The 18,703-nt window shown below is 41.8% G+C and overlaps 1 protein-coding gene across 2 annotated transcripts in view; it reads left to right on the top strand.

Annotated features, from left to right (window-relative positions):
- The window catches only part of BABAM2 (BRISC and BRCA1 A complex member 2), a 202,341-nt gene that overhangs the window by 180,436 nt on the left and 3,202 nt on the right, over positions 1–18,703 (top strand). Inside the window, exon 12 of one of the 2 annotated variants that reach the window (XM_075204403.1) lies at positions 15,196–16,741. The exons of the other annotated variant lie outside the window; for it this stretch is intronic. Coding sequence (XP_075060504.1) covers positions 15,196–15,259 — 64 coding nt within the window. The 3' untranslated portion in view covers positions 15,260–16,741. Of the gene's footprint in view, positions 1–15,195; positions 16,742–18,703 lie in introns of those variants that run through there. 2 annotated transcript variants of the gene reach the window in all.

The raw sequence follows: 18,703 nt of genomic DNA, 5'->3' as shown, positions 1-18,703 counted from the left end.
TGAGATGCTCAGGAAAGTCTATGACTAGCAGCACTGGCAATATGGAGGTAGTAATACACGAGGAACTGTATGGACAAAGGACACGTGAAGGTAGTCAGTGGTCTGCGGTAGCAAGTTGTACCACTGCTATAGTGAGGAGGAATGTCCAACAGAAACGAGGAGGTGATGAGAGTCAGCGGTCTGCGGATAGCAAGTTGTACCGCTGTCTGAGTGAAGGAATGGAATCCAAGTGGAGATATCCGGGGAGTCAGTGGTCTGCGTTAGCAAGTTGTACCACTGCTATGTGAGAGGATACTGGAACAGGTGAAACTGTAAACAGGAGTCAGTGGTCTGCCACTAGCAAGTTGTACTACTGAATATATATGTGAGGAGGTGCACGGGGAGAGACTGCAACACAATATATACACGGGCACCTTGACTTTGATCCACAGTAATATGCACAATATAAATGTATAAATGACTGAACAATACTGCCAATATAGAAAGTCTCTTGAAGTAGTCCAGCATAAGATAACACAGTCAATGATGGCAATAGACTCAGCGGATAGCACACTCCAGAGGAGAACCAACACAGTCCAGCAAGGTATGCAATACACAGCACAGTCAATGAGAAGTATGCATACCGTGGTTCAGGAGGCAGTCAGACAGGAGTGCAGAGATACCTGAACGGCAGGAGGCCGGCAGGATGCGAAGTCCCTGGATGGGTGAAGCGGTGGTCTAGTAGGTGCAGCGCACGGGAAGGTAGACCAGCAGGGAACACAGGAAAGCGTGGAGAGCGGATCAGCAGTAGATGGATGAGTAGTGCTGAGGAGTAGCAGCAGCGGGTCTCTGCGGGAACACGGAGGTAGCCAATAGCAACCAGCAGGTGCAGTAACGATGGGACACGGGAGAGCAGAGTTGAACAGGCACTGTTGATCACGGAGAATAGCGGGTAGCAATAGTGGAGGCAGACTCAAGAAAACACGGGAGCGTTGACAAGGACTGAAGACTGAAGCGCACAGAGGCAGCGGATAGGAATCAGCCAAACAGTAACGATGAAACACAGACGGGTTGCAGGTTGAAGACTGTAGTGCACGGAGGCAGCGGATAGGAATCAGCTAGCAGTCACGATGATGAAACACAGACGAGTTGCAGGTTGAAGCCTGTAGTGCACGGAGGCAGCGGATAGGAATCAGCTGGCAGTCACAATCATGAACAGGTGAGTGGATGTGGTTGAAGCCTGTAATGCACGGAGGCAGCGGATAGGCATCAGCTAACAGTCCCAATGATACATGGTAGAGTTGAAGTGATTAGAAGACTGTAGTGCACGGAGGCAGCGGATAGGAATCAGCTCACAGTCACGATGATTCAGTAGATGGTAGAAGTGGTATGAGAACCACAGTAGCAGAAGTGGTTTGGAAACCACAGAGGTAGAAGTGGTTTGGAAACCACAGGAATCAGCAGGGCTGAATAAACAAGGAAACACAGGAACACCTTCAGAGACTCATGGGGAATGAGACTCCAAGATCAGGCAATGTGGTGATGACCACAGGTGCTTAATATAGGGAGGTTGCCTGATCTGCCAATTAAGTTAAAGGAACATACACTGGAGGTATAGAAAGGGCTGCGCATGCGCAGTCCCTCAGGATGGAGGACGGCCACGGTTCCTAAATGTCCGGGAAGAAGCACTCACAGTCCGGTGAGTGACATCATCCTTCTCTCTCTTTCATCCGGAGATAACCGGGAGCGCCCCAGTTGCATAGGCTCATCCGTAGATGTGGGTGGTTGAAAACGAGGAGCTAGACGAAAGGTAGACCGTCTAGGAAGGTCTTTCTCGGACGATCTTTCCCGAAGCCGAAGATCTACCCGGTTGCAGAGAGAAATTAGGGCATCTAAGGTGGGTGGCAATTCTTGAGAAGAGAGGGCATCCTTGATTTTATCTGACAGCCCTTGCCAAAAGGCAGCAACGAGGGCCTCATCGTTCCACTGGAGCTCGGAAGCTAGGGTCTGAAACTCAATAACGTATTGAGCCACAGAACGGGAATTTTGACGTAGTCTTAGGATGCTGGTAGCAGCGGACGTCACTCGCCCTGGTTCATCAAAAATCCTCCTGAATGCCGAAGTGAAGGCGGAAACATCATTGAGAAGATTGTCATTACGTTCCCAGAGAGGCGAGGCCCATGCCAGGGCTTTTCCGGATAGGAGGGAGACCATATAAGCTACTTTTGACCTGGGAGTAGGAAAATTCTGAGGTAATAACTCAAATTGGATGGAGCACTGATTTAAAAAGCCACGGCAAGAGTTAGGATCACCATCAAATTTGGAGGGTGTAGGCAAACGCAGAGAGGAAGCGGCTGCAGCAGGGACTTCGGCTGCTTGTGGTTGAGCAGCCGGCTGAGGCGGGGTCTCCTGTAAGGCGTCTAAACGGGAAGCCAGAGTTTGCAAACCTTGCAGAAGTTGCATCTGAACTGCATCCTGACGCTCCACTCTTCCAACCAGGTGTTGAAGCATGTCCTTGGCGGAAGGTTCTCTATCAGGATCTGACATGGCTGGTTCTTAGTGTCACGTTACCAGAGAGACTTCAACTGGATCCTGATAGTTCAGCCGAGATTGACGTTACTTCAGCGAGGGGCGCGGAGTCTAACAAGTGAAAGGTGTTCACCAGAGATTCCCGCAAGGGAATATGGGCTTTTGCGGCTTCCACTTGCAGGTCGCGGTCCCCTGGAGAAGTTCTCAGCGAACACAACAGACGGAGCGTAGAATCAGGTAGAAGGAGTACTGTCACTTGATAGTGGTGTTTAGCCGGGAAGTTTGGCAGCGTTGTCACTCGAGAGAGAAAATATAACTGAGATGTTCAGCGAAGTAGTCACTAGGGAGCTGGTTAGCAGGAAAAGATAGTGTCGCCACTTGGAAGTGCTTTCACCGGAAAGTTTTAGCAGCGTAGTCACCTTGAGGTGAGTTCCCTGGAGAGACGTAGCTTGGAAGCTGAAGAAATAACAAAACACAGGAGCTGTTTCCAATCTTAAAGTCAGGGACTGACTGAAAGAACCAGCATTGAGTTCTGGTCAGAGGAGGTAGATATAGTGCAGTTCCAATTGGACAGCCAATAGAGGGCAGTGAGAACACATAAAACAGTTAGACGGTTCTGCGCATGCGCAGAACCACTGAGCGCTGAACGGAAGAAGGGGAGAGACAGCGCTGGAGAGCTGCAGCAGCGTGGACCAGGTAAGTGAAAGAAAAACAGAGAGACTTGGTGAGGATGGCCTCCGTGATCAGTGGATACACCCGCCGGCTCCCGGGGAGGCAGCGGGAGTCTGGCGTGTGACAGTTTCTTTCTGAGTGTGGGTTACGTGTATTAGTTGGGGTAAATTTGCAGTCACATGCAGGATCGAGATTTACTTTTGCAGGACTAGAATATTGAAGTGTGATAAAGGGTTGAAGAAAGAGCATTTAAGGGAGAGGGCCTTGCTTTGCAGGAGGGAGAACAGTCCTGTAGAAGAATTTAAGTTTTACACCATCTCTGAACTGGCTGAGATTGTGCCTTAAGCGTTTCGCACTTTCTAGTTGCACACAAAAGCAACATGTACTACAGATGGTCGCAAATGTCCCGTCACTCTCATGATTAATGTAACACATAAATTAAGCTAAAACGAACAGTTTTTTAACAGGAATATGTAAATTAATGAAGGGGTTGGAACTAAATTTGTAGTATATTGGACAACGCGTTCCGCAAAACTGGGCACAAATTGATTTTTCAGATGGCAGTTCCAGGGTTCAGGAAGACTTGTACTGTAAAACACACTTGACAGACAAATAGGCGGACTTACACAAACAAATAAAAGGTCTAGCGCGTGAATGTGGCGCAGTCAGAGTGTGGTTCTAAATTTTGCAAAAAAAACCTTCTTTATCCCAATTTTTGTTTCCACCCTAAGGACTCATGCACACAGGTGCTTAGTATCCATCTGGTAACAGCAAAAATACAATTACAATGCAAATATATATTTTAGTTTCTGGCTTCTGCATCTGCAATTCCCTATATATAGCTCATAAACAACAAAGATATGTTTTGCAGTATGCGATGCCCTCTCTGTACTTTAATACACTAGAAATAGAACATCTATTACTGGTGAAATAGTTTTGTGTCATAGCCAAGGCCAAGGAAAATAAATAGAGTACATAAAGGCTTTGATGAAAAGTAGAAAAATGAATACAATATGTTTAATAAAGTGGTAGGACGGCATGTACAAATCAGTACATTCAAGTCATTTAGAGGTCATTTATTTTAATCCTGGTTAAGTGTCCAAAATATAAAATCATATATTAGGTATAAAGTACAAGTTACAGCTGTGCCCCTCTCTGATTGGATGGATGATGATAGTGTGCGGCTTGCAGTGTCATTGTGCTGTAGTCCAGTCTCCCCCACCTCAGGGTCTTGTGGGTGAGAGTGGGCCAACCAGTGTCCCCGCACAGTGTCCCCGCACATGTAGGTCTGATAACAGGAGAACAGGAGTCAGGTATATGCAGCAGGGAACTGATGAAACTAATGGGCATCGGGTCTTCTTAGTTGGGTAAATGAACCACAATGATTTAAGTATTTACATCTTCCTGCCTCTCACTTTATGATCTCTGACAGCACAGATCACTTTGTTGCTTCATGCTATTTTGTAGTATAAAACACCTCATCACATCAAGCACTTGGTACGTCACTGGGCTCAAGAGCTGACACTCATATGCAGTTGGACTATCGCTGTCTCTCTCTCGCTGCATTTTGTCTGCTACATTGCAGGCGTAGGGTAACTAAATCCACTGGTAACACCTCTATGATCCTGCTGTTTAAGGCTGGATGTACCTCTCCCTTGCTGACACACAACCTCATATTGGCGCACTCCTGCGTCCTTGCATTCCGACTATCTCAACTTCAATTAGGGTGCATATAATTACAGTCTCGGGACCTCTGAGAGCGAGCACACGCGACACAGTGCTGAAGTATTGGTGGCGCTGTATACAAAAATGGTGATGATGTATTATACAGTTGAATTACGGAGGAAAAAACGTGTCCAAAAAGCCCAATACAGCGTATATCCCAAAAATATGCCAGTACAATGACAAGTATTATTGAAACAAATTATATTACAAATAATCCGTTGCAATAATCCACATCTCACCAGGTGGTGCAACGAGTTGTTCTACATCTGTCAGTTTATATCAGAATACTTCTTTAACAAAAGAGATAAAAAGCATTTTTTACATATTTTAACATTTTTGTCCGTCTGTAACAGATGCCAGCGGCTGTATTTACCTCTGAGCACTGTAAACTAAGATGGGCTCAGTTGCAGAGTCTGACGAAGATCTGCGATGTCACTTTCTAGACAATGGGCTTCTGAAATAATGTGTTTATTTATGGAGTAATGCAAACTGATTGTTCTCAGAGAATATTATTTATGTTTTAGGATTGTTTTTTAAACATAGATCCACGGTAGTTAGAAGTTCCTATGTACACATGTAATACTCTACAAATAGTAAGAACTATCCTATAATATAGAATACATGTTTGTTATGTCAGACAAACAATCAAGCTCAGCGGACGAAAAGATAAGGGAAAATTGTTTAGCATTGAAAGCATTGTCCATGATTATAGCACGGATAGGACACACCAATATGTCAAGATTCATTGCCTAGAAAAGTGCACAAACATATAACAGCTTATTACAAAATGTTATCCAGCTCAGATTTCCTTCCAATGCCCCTGTGTAACAATGTAGCAATTTAATTCTGAATGGTTCTCATCTCCTGTTGTGTTTTACCTTCATGTAATCTGTTATACCAGGCCTGGCCAACCTGTGGCTCTCCAGGTGTTGTGAAACTACAAGTCCCAGCATACCTTGCCAGCTATCGGCTGGCTATCTACTGGCAAAGCATGCTGGGACTTGTAGTTTCACAATACCTGGAGAGCCACAGGTTAGCCAGGTGTGTCTTATGCATTCACGCACAGAACAGTTTACAAACTGAGAGGCGTGACCTGAGTGGGAGGGGCTTATGTATTGAATACCTCGTCAGGTGTATGCATGTCACTGAATTTGAAAAAAAACCCACCCAACTTGCTCCCACAGGCTCATGTTACAGACCTATCAGGTGACTAGGGAAAAAAACAGTAATTTTCCCAGGTTTGAGGTCCTCATCTTCCGTTGCCCACACACTAACACCACCACAGAATGATAGGTAACAGCTTCACTCTGTAAACTGTATTATTATTATTATATTTTATTTATAATGCACCGCAAGGGTTCCACTGTAGACCCCAGTCTCGTCTGTTCTAATCAGAATTCCTTAGCTAATAAAAGTGTCACTTTGTGAAAAATTATGATGCCAGCCGTCATAATATGGTATAATATCCTGATGCTTTCAAAATGTGGGGTAAAGCAGTGTGTTATTTAAATAAGATAATACAATACAAATCAGAACACTATATAAATGATATATATGTATTGTATACCTATATACAAAACTCGTAATATTTTTTTTTTCTCATTGACGACTGATCAATTTAAACAGGTGACTTTCATGCTGATTCTTGTTACCATAACATTGCGTTGGGGGGAAGCCTGAAAATGTGTCCGGGTTTTGGTAAAAGACGACCACACACGCTGTAATTGACGTGAGGTGTTGCAGACATCAGTTTTACACACAAAATGGTCTGGAAAGATTTTGGGTACTGTGTGGATTCAGCATTTATATTAATACATTGCTGTAAGCAAATGTAGAACTTTAAATTTCACCCAAAAGTACATACAAGTTCTGTCTAGTTCCTTCGTTCCAAGCCTTATAATTACAGTGCATTCCGACAGATCTATTTTGGAAGCAGTGTTCAGTAGCATCTTAATAGGCTATTGCTTTCACTCCCAAGTCACACAGGAGAATGGGATTATTGCGTTAATTATATCTTTTTTTTATTTTACACTGATAGCCTTCACCCATAATTCTCTGCTTTACATGACACTAATACAGGCTGTGTGTTCTCTCTCGCCCCCGCTCGTAGCTCCTGATGTTCACAGCAAAGATTTTAGATGTGAGCATCGGCCGTAGATTGGAGAAACTAGAGTTATCGGCAAGAATTGTTACACTAAGAAATGTTTTATTGTTACACTAAGAAATGTTTTATTCTGTATTGAACCTTTTTGTATTTTCTAGTGGCAGGAGTGTAGACAGGAGAGATAAGTGTGGTTAGTGACAAAAGTAACTGTGAGCCAAAATTACGAATGACAATCCCACAAGCATTCCAGATAATAGACTCTATGCCTGTATGCTTTCAAATATATTAATGTGCAATCATGGCTTTTAATTGCTCTTTAAATCTGAAGTCATCTTTGTTTATAATTCTTTTGGATGATTCTTCAAATTAACATGCAGAAAAAATAGTTTCTAACATTCTGGAAAAAATATATAATGTAAAGAAATCACTTTAAAATGTGCAGAAAGGTGAGGGCAGAATAGTGAAGTATTTGTGCAGCTATTAAAATCTTCAGTTAAAAAACCCAAAAGACATTAATAATAATTTAAATGTAACTAATTTACTAATGTTTATGCCTCATTGACCTAGGCCATGGTAAAAACTCATGGTGCTCACTCATTAAATGGAATAACCGAGATGATAAAGAACTACTAATAGACTGGGATGCATAAAATGTGTAATAAACACATGTGATGCCAATATATTATTACCATGTATAAGTCTGATTAGATCACATCTTTAATGTGGAGTACAGGTCTGGGCACCTCACTTTAAGAAGGACATCAGGGAAATGAAGAAGGTTCAAAGATTGGCAACTCCATTAATAAACATTCAATTATAAATAGAAATTGAAAGAACAAAGTTTGTGAACTTTTTATGACAAGCACCATATGCAGGATAAGGGGTCTGTAGGTGTGAATGGAAGAAAGATGATTTCACCATGAGCACGGGGAAGGGTTCTTTACAGTAAGGGTGGTTAGGTTGTAGAATTATATACCACTTGAGAGAGAATTTCTTACAAGTAATGGGGCTAGTAGTTATATTTAGTAGAGCACATTATGGGATGATCGATGCAGAAAATTTATCCAATTGCTCTTTTGGGGGTCAGGAAGGAGTTTTCATGCCACCTGCAAGGCTAAATTGGCAACTATAACACTGGTGGGGTTTGTTTTGCCTTCCTCTGGATCAACACAGCTAGAATCATCAACATCATCATCAACATTTATTTATATAGCGCCAGCAAATTCCGTAGCGCTTTACAATTGGGTAAAAAAGTGCTAGAATTTATGAAGTATTGAACATAATGGACCTGTGTTTTTTTTCAAGCTTACTAACCACTTACGTAATAATATACTTGTCACTGTTACTCATATCATAGAACAAGAAGCCTGAAATATATAAGCACGACAAACATACACTCACACGGGATAATGTCCCAAAATAAGTTACTGTTATAAAACGTCGTGTCATATTCCGATAATCCGAGTTAATCAAGATATTTATAAAAGACCACCTGACAATTTTACAGAGTAACACATATATATTTCTTGTTGGGCATTAGTGACACCAGCAGTACCATGTGGTTAGTGGTCCAGCAGTACCATGTGGTTAGTGGTCCAGCAGTACCATGTGGTTAGTGGTCCAGCAGTACCATGTGGTTAGTGGTCCAGCAGTACCATGTGGTTAGTGGTCCAGTAGTACCATGTGGTTAGTGGTCCAGCAGTGCCATGTGGCTAGTGGTCCAGCAGTACCATGATGCCAGCTGTGGAACCCTCCACACGCTATCTTCCAGACATTTCTCAATAGGTTTGTTGTTGTGATTTTTTTTTTTCTTTTCCTGTTCTAACTTGTCCCAAGACTTGGAAAACTTGTTTATGATTATACCTGACACCCAAAACAACCTGTTCTTGGCTGCATGACAAAAGGGTTTGCCCGTCCGAGGCCGCAAATTGCTTGTTTATCACAACTGGTTTTATGGGCTGCTTGTTTGTGTTCACCTCCCAAGAATTAACCTTTAGACTCTGTTTGGGAGCCTCTCCCTTAGCTCTCTGTAATGATAGGTCAAAGCCATCGGATTTCCTGGAGCCTAAATCAGCACGGTCATGTTTGGAGAATGGAAAATAACTCTTGTTCAAGGCATAATAAGAACCAGGTCCAGAGACTTTCATCCATAGGATGAGTGCTACTTGAATTCTTCTGCATTTGTCTGTTATCTCTAACTTGTGAGCCTTGGAAAACTTCTTTTCATCTTAGAAAACCCGTAGTTCTAAAAGCAAAGAACACATAATAATAACACCACAACAACAAACAATGATTGGATACATCACAACCAAACCTTTGTATCACCATTATAGAAATTGTTACCAATACTGCTTAAATAATACAATAGTTTTGTTAAATTGTGACAATAGACCTCCTGTGTTTGTCTTCAACCCTGTAACTGAAGATCATGCATTAACAATCACTTACCCCAATTTTTTGGTCTTTTTTTATAATGGAAAATTTTACGAGGCACAATTTTTTAAGTGTGGCCCACATTCTATAAATAATTTTTCAGCTTATTATGTAGCTAGGTTACCTTTCAAAACAGTATTTATTCTCAAGCCTATAATCTTCTTCAAATAACTCGGTTATTTGTTCCTTATCTGATCCAGATTGAAGCTCAGTAGTTTGCTCCTCGTTAGGCAGATAAGTTGTAGTACTATACTTGGCACAGACCGGTCTCTTCATTTGCCAAGCCAGCGATACTCTGAAGTCTTTCCACTTGCCAAACCAGTGATACTGTAAGGTCTCTTCATTGACCTTACCAGATACCCTATATAGTCTCTTCATTGGCCTTCACATGCACTCGGCATAATATTGATGCTCTTGACCCAAATTCCCTCCTCGTATTTGCCTCAAAACTACTCATGCAGCTTGTTTATAACCACCTTATAAGCTTTCTCTCCTCACACTGGTGTTTCCATTCTCTTCTCTTCACAGAGGCTGCTCTCACTTAAGTGATCAACAATATATTCTTTGCTAAGTTTAAGGGCTACTTTCCATGATCATCCTTGTGGACCTTTTTGCCATTTCCGACACAGTTGACCACAACCCCTCATTCTGCACACTTCACTCCATTTGGACGGTTCTCTCCTGGTTTATTTCCAAGCTATCCAACTGCTTCTTCTTTGTCTCAACCATCAGATCTTCCTCAACTCCTGTCCCTCTACACTTTGTGGTACCAGAATGCTCTGTTCTCTGTCCACTACTTTTCTTACTGTACTTCCTTTGAGAGCTTGTTAACTACTGGGGTCTTCAGTAGCACCTCTAGACTGATGACACCAAATCTACATATTCTTTTCCAACCTTAACCCTTTTCCCCTTCAGCCGCCATCTTCTCATTGATGTCTTAACACTACCTAAAGCCATTCTAGAGTCTTCAATTACCCTTATCCCCAAAAGTTCTCTCTCCCCCTCGGGTAACTGCACACTATCCTCTGTTCCACATGTCCACTGCCTGTGTTTCACCCTTAACTCCGCACTGTGGAGCCTGTGGTGCCCACATCTGGTCTCTCTTCCAGGCCTGTCCCTCTCTCAGCACTGAAGCTACCAAAGCATTTATTCTCTCATCTCCTGACTTGATTACTGTAACCTTCTTCTATAACCCATTTCCGCCCACTTCAGTCCATTCACAGCAATGTGGCAGGATTTTCCCGTCTCACTACACTTCTTAGTTCCCATTCTGCCAATTTAAATACTGGCTCCATGTTCCCCTTAGAATTCAACCTCCTCAGTCTCACCTACAAAGTCCTCAGCAAACTCCCCTCCCACTCCACATCTCTGTCCTCATCTCCTTTCACACTCCACATCTCTGTCCTCATCTCCTTTCACACTCCACATCTCTGTCCTCATCTCCTTTAACACTCCACATCTCTGTCCTCATCTCCTTTCACACTCCACATCTCTGTCCTCATCTCCTTTCACACTCCACATCTCTGTCCTCATCTCCTTTCACACTCCCTCCTCGCTTTGACAATGACCATTATCTCTTCACTTAAAACCACATCCATGATACTTTGTGGTATCTCGATTGTTCAAACCATATGTTTTTCTTTGGCCAAAACAATGATGCACCTTTGCTCATGTTTATTTGGTCCACTAGTCATCTTTGTAAAGCAATAATGAGGTGTTCAGTCTCAGGGGTGCTTATGTGCAATAATAAAATCTCTGTTTACCAGAAGTTATAATTTATTGCTTTAGTGCCTTTTATGCTCACCAGTAAATGGCCAGTGACCCCCAACAACATGAGTGTGAGCCATTAACTGATCTAGAAGAGGTAAGGGAACGCAGTTGGCCTGGCACCTGAACAGCTGGATCTGTTGTCCTAACAAAGCCCTATATAAAGTCTCGTCCCATCCGACCTCCTCTCTGAGGACCCAGAACACAACTTTCGGGCTCAGGAACCTGGTTCAACTCTTTCTACTATATCAGGAATCAATCTGCTGGGAAGTCTGGCCTCCCAGTTGACTATCAGAACTGACCAATAGGGATGCAGAAGCATCTTCCGCCCTCCTCTCAATGAGCTGAAAGTCGTAAACACACCATACTCTGTGTCTCTGCCGAGGAAACAAAAACAGCTTTTACCCAGAAGTAATAGACGCAATGACCTGGAGCTCCAGCTCCCATGATCCTCCAGGCTTACAGCCTGCACATTCAGCTCCATACAGTGGTTCATCCAATCAGCTTCCAGCCATAATACTATTGGGGGAGAGGGGCATTGACTGCTAACTCACATTATTATCTGTAACATTAAGCTGATGCATAGCTAAGATGTATCTACATGTAGATGTAAAGACGTCATACCTGTATGTAGAGGGACAGTTCAGTTTAGTGTAGATCTTCAATGTGTTATTAACCATTTATATACAGGAGGGTGTAAATGGTTAAAAGTTAACAGAGGAACCAGAGGGACACAGCGGGAAGTGAATGTAATAAAGGGATCTTTTCCAGAGTGATCTCCATACAGTGTTCTCATTTACCCATAACTAAATAACTGGCTTCAGTAGTATGGATACTTGCAGCAGAATGATCCATTCAAGGTCCTTGTGTGATCCATGATAAACTCTGATTGGTTATCACATGCTATTAACTCAGAAAGCTCAGCCACATCTTAATGGGTTTTTCCTCTTTTTTTAAAAGAAAATTAATCCTCCAGCCCCCTTACCCCTCCGTACAAGGATTGTATGCTCCCGACCTCTGGGCACTTGGGGTACCTGATGAAATTGTGAGGTATGCAGCAATGATTACCTCCATCACATCTCCTGATGGACCCCGATGGAGGTGGGACTGCTGCCCAATTTCATTAGGGACCACAACAATGTAGAGGAACTGGATCCTATGGGATGGGCCCCCACATTTCGGGTAAGGGGGTGGGGAAATACTTGTATGTGTAAGGTCATGTAGATCAGTAAGATATCAGCTATGTAAGGCATCGGCTTCTTGTGTACAGCTCATGGGAGGGGGGTGAGATCGCAGACCAATAAGAAGCCACCAGTATGGAGTTTGCAGCTCGTATATGCCTATTTTTTATATCTCCCCTCCGGAGAGATCCAAGAGGCAAGTGTAGGAACCATGGCCACACAATTTATGATGCCAAAAATGGGACTGGGCCATGACGACGCGTTTCGCAGTCATTCAGGAAATTTGTGAGTGTCCCGTATTTTCCAGGAGAGTAATCATGTAGTTGTATCTTTTATTTTGCTCCTTCCTCTCCCGTCATATCACCAGTCATTTTAGCAATGGATAAACCTTTTTCTGGTGTTGTACTACAAATACATAGGAGCCCCGGGAACATTGTGCCAGCGCGTCGTTCTAGAGACTCCACTTACTTCTAGCATTAAGTAACAGCAATAATTTAATTCTGAGTTGCTGTAAAAGACTGAGAACCAGGCTGTCTGCATTTTCATCATCCTAAGGTATAACAGACAGGTGAACGAGGGTAACTCCGTCTCACAAATAAGTCTGAAGCGTTCGATGAGTAAGACGTCTGTGTATATGAATAAATTATCTACATTGTCTTTTGTGCGGAACCTTTGGCATTGAAATGTTTTTGAGAAAAAGTTTTAGGCATAATACATCACCTGAGGCTATTGCAGCAAACACCCTCCTGGTGACCTAACTTGTACCATGACTCATTTGTATAGGAACGTACTGCTCTGTACATGCAACTTTTACTAAATCTTCCTGGCTTCTGTGTTTTTCAGCAAAGTCTTTACATAGACATAGTCCCTCTTTGTGCCCTTAGAAAGAGCTTAAATGTTCAGAGCTGTCTTTATTAAATGTCACTTTTGTAAGTTTGAAGCTTTTTATTACGTTGGTCAAAGTGCGTCTGGAAATGCGCTTTTCTGCGAAGTGAAAATGGAAGTAGCAAAATGCGTCGCAACAGGGAACACTTTGCTAATTGTGCCGTCTCCTCCTCTCCCCAGCATTTAAATACCCCATATCCCAAAGGAAACCAGACATCTCCTTTTGTCCACAATATCCATGTGGATCCCAGTGAAATCAGACACGGTTGAGCAACAATAAGCGTGAAGTCACAAGGGAGCGTTTGCGCAGCAGTTTTTAAGTTTTGTTTGTAAATAAGTCTGAACGATTCCAAAGATTCATGCAACACATTTTTAAAACTTGTATTTGTTTTCAAATGAAATTATGTACAGAGACAAGTAAAGACAATAATTAGAGAGAATCATCTTTAACCTGAGCAGCAAACAGGCTGGAAAATGTCTCTTTTAAGGTGTATTAAGGAGCATTTACTAGACGTAATCCTGTTATTACAAGATGAAAACGCTCTTGTCTCATAAATATAACACTCATTATTATTGTGACAGTGAACTGTCTTACCCTGATTAGCTGCTGGAAAGAGCTGTATTCTGTCTGCTTGTCATAGGATCTCTGCATTTGGTGCAGGGTCCTATGTGTGACCCCGCTGTCCCGATCCTCCGCTGAACAAATGGAGAGTGAAATGTCATAGATTCCACATAAGGGATTGCTGCGGAGACCAAGCACTGCAGTTGTCCAATTGCTGCACACGCAGAGTGTGATAACAAGACAGCTTCCAATAAAAATGTAAAGGATCCTGATTGGTTTTTGAGCACGGTCAAGGTTTGGTTAAAAAGAAATATCAAATGACCTTACTTGTTTTCTCCAGGTGTGATCAGCTGTAAAACAAGACCTGCGTTTGGTGTGTCAAAGTACGCTTTTTGCAGACTGCAATTTAACATAAGTCTTTTTTGTGTAGTTTTACAATCATGCAATTTATCAATGTAAAACCTTAACGTAAATCCACAGATCACTGCCCGCCGTGCTGGTTTGGTGACGTGGATGCTATGTATCAAGCAGCGGTTTGCGAAACCGCAAAAGAGTCTAAAGTTTTGGTCTTGATTGGCAAGATTGGTCTAACCACTTGCGTAATGAATTTGATGCCTATGAGAGGGGGCTGATTACAGCCAGAAAAACACATTCAGACAGAAATCTTATTATATGAACAGCTTATAAGTATATATACAGAGAAAATTCAGAGTAGAGATGTGACATCATCATCATCATCATCATGTAAACTTGCCCCATGTCTATGGATGCATAAATAAACACCTCCTAAAAGGTAATTTATGTCTGAGTCAAAATAGTAAGTATCAAGATACAGAACATCTACATAACATGCTTGTTAGTCAGGTTTGGAAGCATGGCAAAGGTTAAATCGGGAGTGAACGTTTTTGCATGATGTTTATAAACCACCACACGTCGGATGCGATTTTGCACAAACCACAGATTAATAAATAATAATTATGCAGTTGGTCTTCGATAACCATATCCGACTAATGGTGGTTTTACAATCAAATAATAAACATCGCCCAGCAGCCAGAATATATCCACACAGGGGAATTCGTCCTGCAGAAACCCCACTATATAGTGCCCCCTTCTCCAGGAGTTTTCATTTACTCCAGCGATGGAGAGAGCCAACGTAAGGTGTATTACAGGGAAGGGGAGAGATTTACTAAAAATCATATTTTAAAATAAAAAAAAAACATTTTAAAATTGCTCAAATTATTCTTCTTATAAAGCAGAGAACTTATAAAACTGCTGCAAATGTTATTATAAGTGATGTATGATGAATATGTATCCTATGCACACAGCTATTCAATAATCCAATGTTTATTTTTTTCCAGAATTTATTTCAGAAGTTTTGTCCCTCAGTTCCAGGAAGCTGCGTTTGCTAATGGGAAACTGTAGAGCCGCTGGAACGTGTCTTCCTCTCTCCGTCTTGTACCCCCAAATATCACTGCCCCCCAATCTCACGGTCAGTCCCCACTCCCAATCCTTCACCTGCCAGAGACTGCTTTCCATGCAAACTATAATGAATTTAGCTCCTGTGGTAAAAGCCTTAAAGGGGAAATATCCCCTTGAATTATAATAAGTAGAATTTATCATCAGTTACATTTTTAACCTTCAGTAAACATATGAAATTTCTGACACATAAATCATTGTTTCACAAGCACTTTATTTCCCTGCAAAATGATATTTATTAACAACAGGGAGGTCTATCCCGGCAGAGCCAACATGTAATATTAATTATCAGTAGAATGCAGAGGACCAATGAAATCAGACTTCTTTTTAAAATGGTTGTTTTAGTGGTATGTGACAGCGCACCTATAGAAGGACGACGCATGCTGGTTAATTCAGCCTCTGCACTATTCAGCCGCGATCCGAGGCCTGTACAGCGCATCAGGCCACCAGCGGACTGAGGACTGGGAGAGACGGACGGTGTCTATGAAGGTTTCTAATCTCACTTTCATCACCACCGGCTGGTGGCCCATCAGCACTGCGTTGTCATGTTATGTGGGGACATCGGAGCAGTTAGTAATCTTGTGTGGTCTGATACATGTCCAGAATTTTGCATGTTCTCCTCAGAATCCGAGCAGCCAACCTTGCCTAAGTATTTTTGTGCTGACAGCTTTGTAGAAACGTATAGACGGGCAGCATTTTCTACTGGCATGTAGTTACGTTATACCACAAGGGCTTGGAAGCGGCAGAGAGTTGTACAAGCCCAGACGTTACTAGTTAGGTGCTTCCACTTGCAATGCAGCGATTCCCAGATAATACAAACATCTTACTGACTGATGAAAAATATATTCTCCTTGTCAGTAAAGTGTACTGTAATCTTATATAGCAGAAAATGGTCCCCTAACTTAGTGAGGATAATCCGCAGTCTCATCTATCTACTGTCTTGATTGAATCACCTGTTTGCAAGCAGGTGCACCCCAAAACCCATACTGGCTTAGCTGGTAACTGGTCAGTAAACCACTATACTCTTATCGGATCGGTCCTTGGGATTTACATTGATGCCATGAATTATACTGATATCGGTGCTGCCGAAGCTACATTTCCTTAGAAATCATGTGTGTGACTGATGTCTGAATTGTCGCTCCAATCAGTGTACAGAGAAAGCAGATCATCGCCACAGAAGTGACACGGGAAATGATTTATATAATAATCTCTTTATCTCACTTTGTATCACAATGAAATCTGTGCTTACTTAGCTTCAAAGTGAAGTGTGGAAGAAGCCACAGTTTCCCTGTGACGAGAAATCTCACATGAATGAAACACTTTCATGTTTTCTATTAATGTTGTTTATCTTTTTAAATGTGCTTGAAGTTCTTTGGAATCACTGATTACGACACAGATTTTCTTAATAAAACAGGACACAATCATGTATTTGTGTGGAGCTATAGATTACACTATCAGTGATAATACGACCATCTATTCTTTACATCACAGTGACAATAGAAGGAGAAAATCTACAGCAATATCAAATGCAGCTCCGCCAGCAATGACCCAATGACAATGTTATATAAAATTTGTTATATGTATATTGATGGTGGTATCTATATAATTATATTGTTCAATAATAGTCACTGCCATTATGTTGGTGCCTGGGACACAGTGATGACGACATTTTTATCTATTATGAAAAAGATTTGCACTACAAGAAAATGGCGGCAACTCTCCAGCACACATCATTACAGATGCGCTACAAGAAAATGGCTGCCGCTATCCAGAACTCAGATCCTTACAGGTGTGCTGCAACAAATTGGCCACAGCTCTCCTACACTATGGACAGATGAGAAAGCAGTGTCTTTTAATCTTATAATCACACGCTCTGCCTCACTTCCAGCACTGACGTATATTTAATTATTGTAGGTAACTATCAGTTGAACATTCACAAAATTGACTAAGCCAGGTAAGTGAAGCAAATACATAGATGGAGATCTGTTTACAGGAAATAGTCTTAAGTCATTTCTGTGTTTTGTGTTATAGAATATATAGATATCACCTACTCATAGTGGAGGCAGCCATTTTGTGGGCTGAACCAATATTCATGAGAAGGTGGCTCATGTCTCAGTGATGTCACCGGTTCCTAGTGAATCAATAGGATGAACATTGGTTCAGTCCACAAAACAGCTGCCTCCACTAGGCCGCATTTAGGAAGCGCAAACTGGTCTGGTGACGTGACGCACCTCCATTCATGCGAATGGACCTTGATTTCCCAGAAAGTTTCTACCTGCGGAGAGGAGGATTTGGGCTGAGGAATGGCGTTCCTTGCTAACGGCGTCTGTGGATCGGGACTCGTCCCTCTGTTTATCGGACACGCTTTGCACCATACTTCTGTGGTTGAGCGCAGTCCAAGGGCAATATCACAAAAACCATCAAACACACAAAAGTGTAATAAAGACAGTCCTGATATCATGGTGGAGAATTTACGAAAACTGGAAATGTTAAGTGTTGACATCATGACAGCTCTCAACCTTCATGTTTGTCCTCCCTGCTCGGTTTCCTGGGATGAAATAATACATTCAAGTTAAAGGTGGGGTTTTTTTTTGGGGGGGGGGGATATCCCTAATCTAATATAGTCCAGGTTACTGCAACTGTGAAAATTATTAGTAAGACTGGGAGCAGAAGATTGGATACCCAGCAGAACAGATCACCTTGTAGATTGTAGAGTCTGACATGATATATAATATATACGGAACATATTTTCTATAGGACAGTTTAACTGTGAATCATATTCCTATATTGACACATGGAGAAGAATGTAAACCAACTGGCTGTTCATTGTAATTATGATACATTTTCCTTTTAGTGTTATGTTAATGGGTTTAAATAAAAACGTGCTGCAATTAAATGTTGTATAATGATCGTGTAGAACTCTATTTCCCCCTGCACAGAATAATATAGATTACTCTGTGACAGGAGCAGCTAATTCCCAAATATACTCCTCTTAATTGTAAGAAGTGGTTAATACAGAGGAGTAGTGGCAGTAAATGTGGCCTGTATATATGTAATATATATATATATATATATATATATATATATATATATATATATATATATATATATAAAAGCCTAACGCTGCTCTTCACCTTTATAAATACACACACATTTTGGAAAATGTTTGTAAATAACTCTTGTGTGCTGTAAGTCTTACTGACTAGATCTTCCTCATTTCTTGGTTTGGTTGACTTAGGTTTTTGGGTGGCAGTTGCCATTTATAACGACCTTCGCTATTCCAAATTGACTCAATCTATTCATCTGTTTTATTTGCACATAGTGTTAAATGGATAGGAATATACAAATTAATTTATGGAATAAAGTGTAACTGCGAAGCACCTAAATGAC

This window comes from Mixophyes fleayi, chromosome 3 (assembly GCF_038048845.1).
Source record: "Mixophyes fleayi isolate aMixFle1 chromosome 3, aMixFle1.hap1, whole genome shotgun sequence".
Classification (NCBI taxonomy): domain Eukaryota; kingdom Metazoa; phylum Chordata; class Amphibia; order Anura; family Limnodynastidae; genus Mixophyes; species Mixophyes fleayi.
Note: the sequence above shows the minus strand (reverse complement) of the source record. Positions and strands in the feature narration are given on the sequence as shown.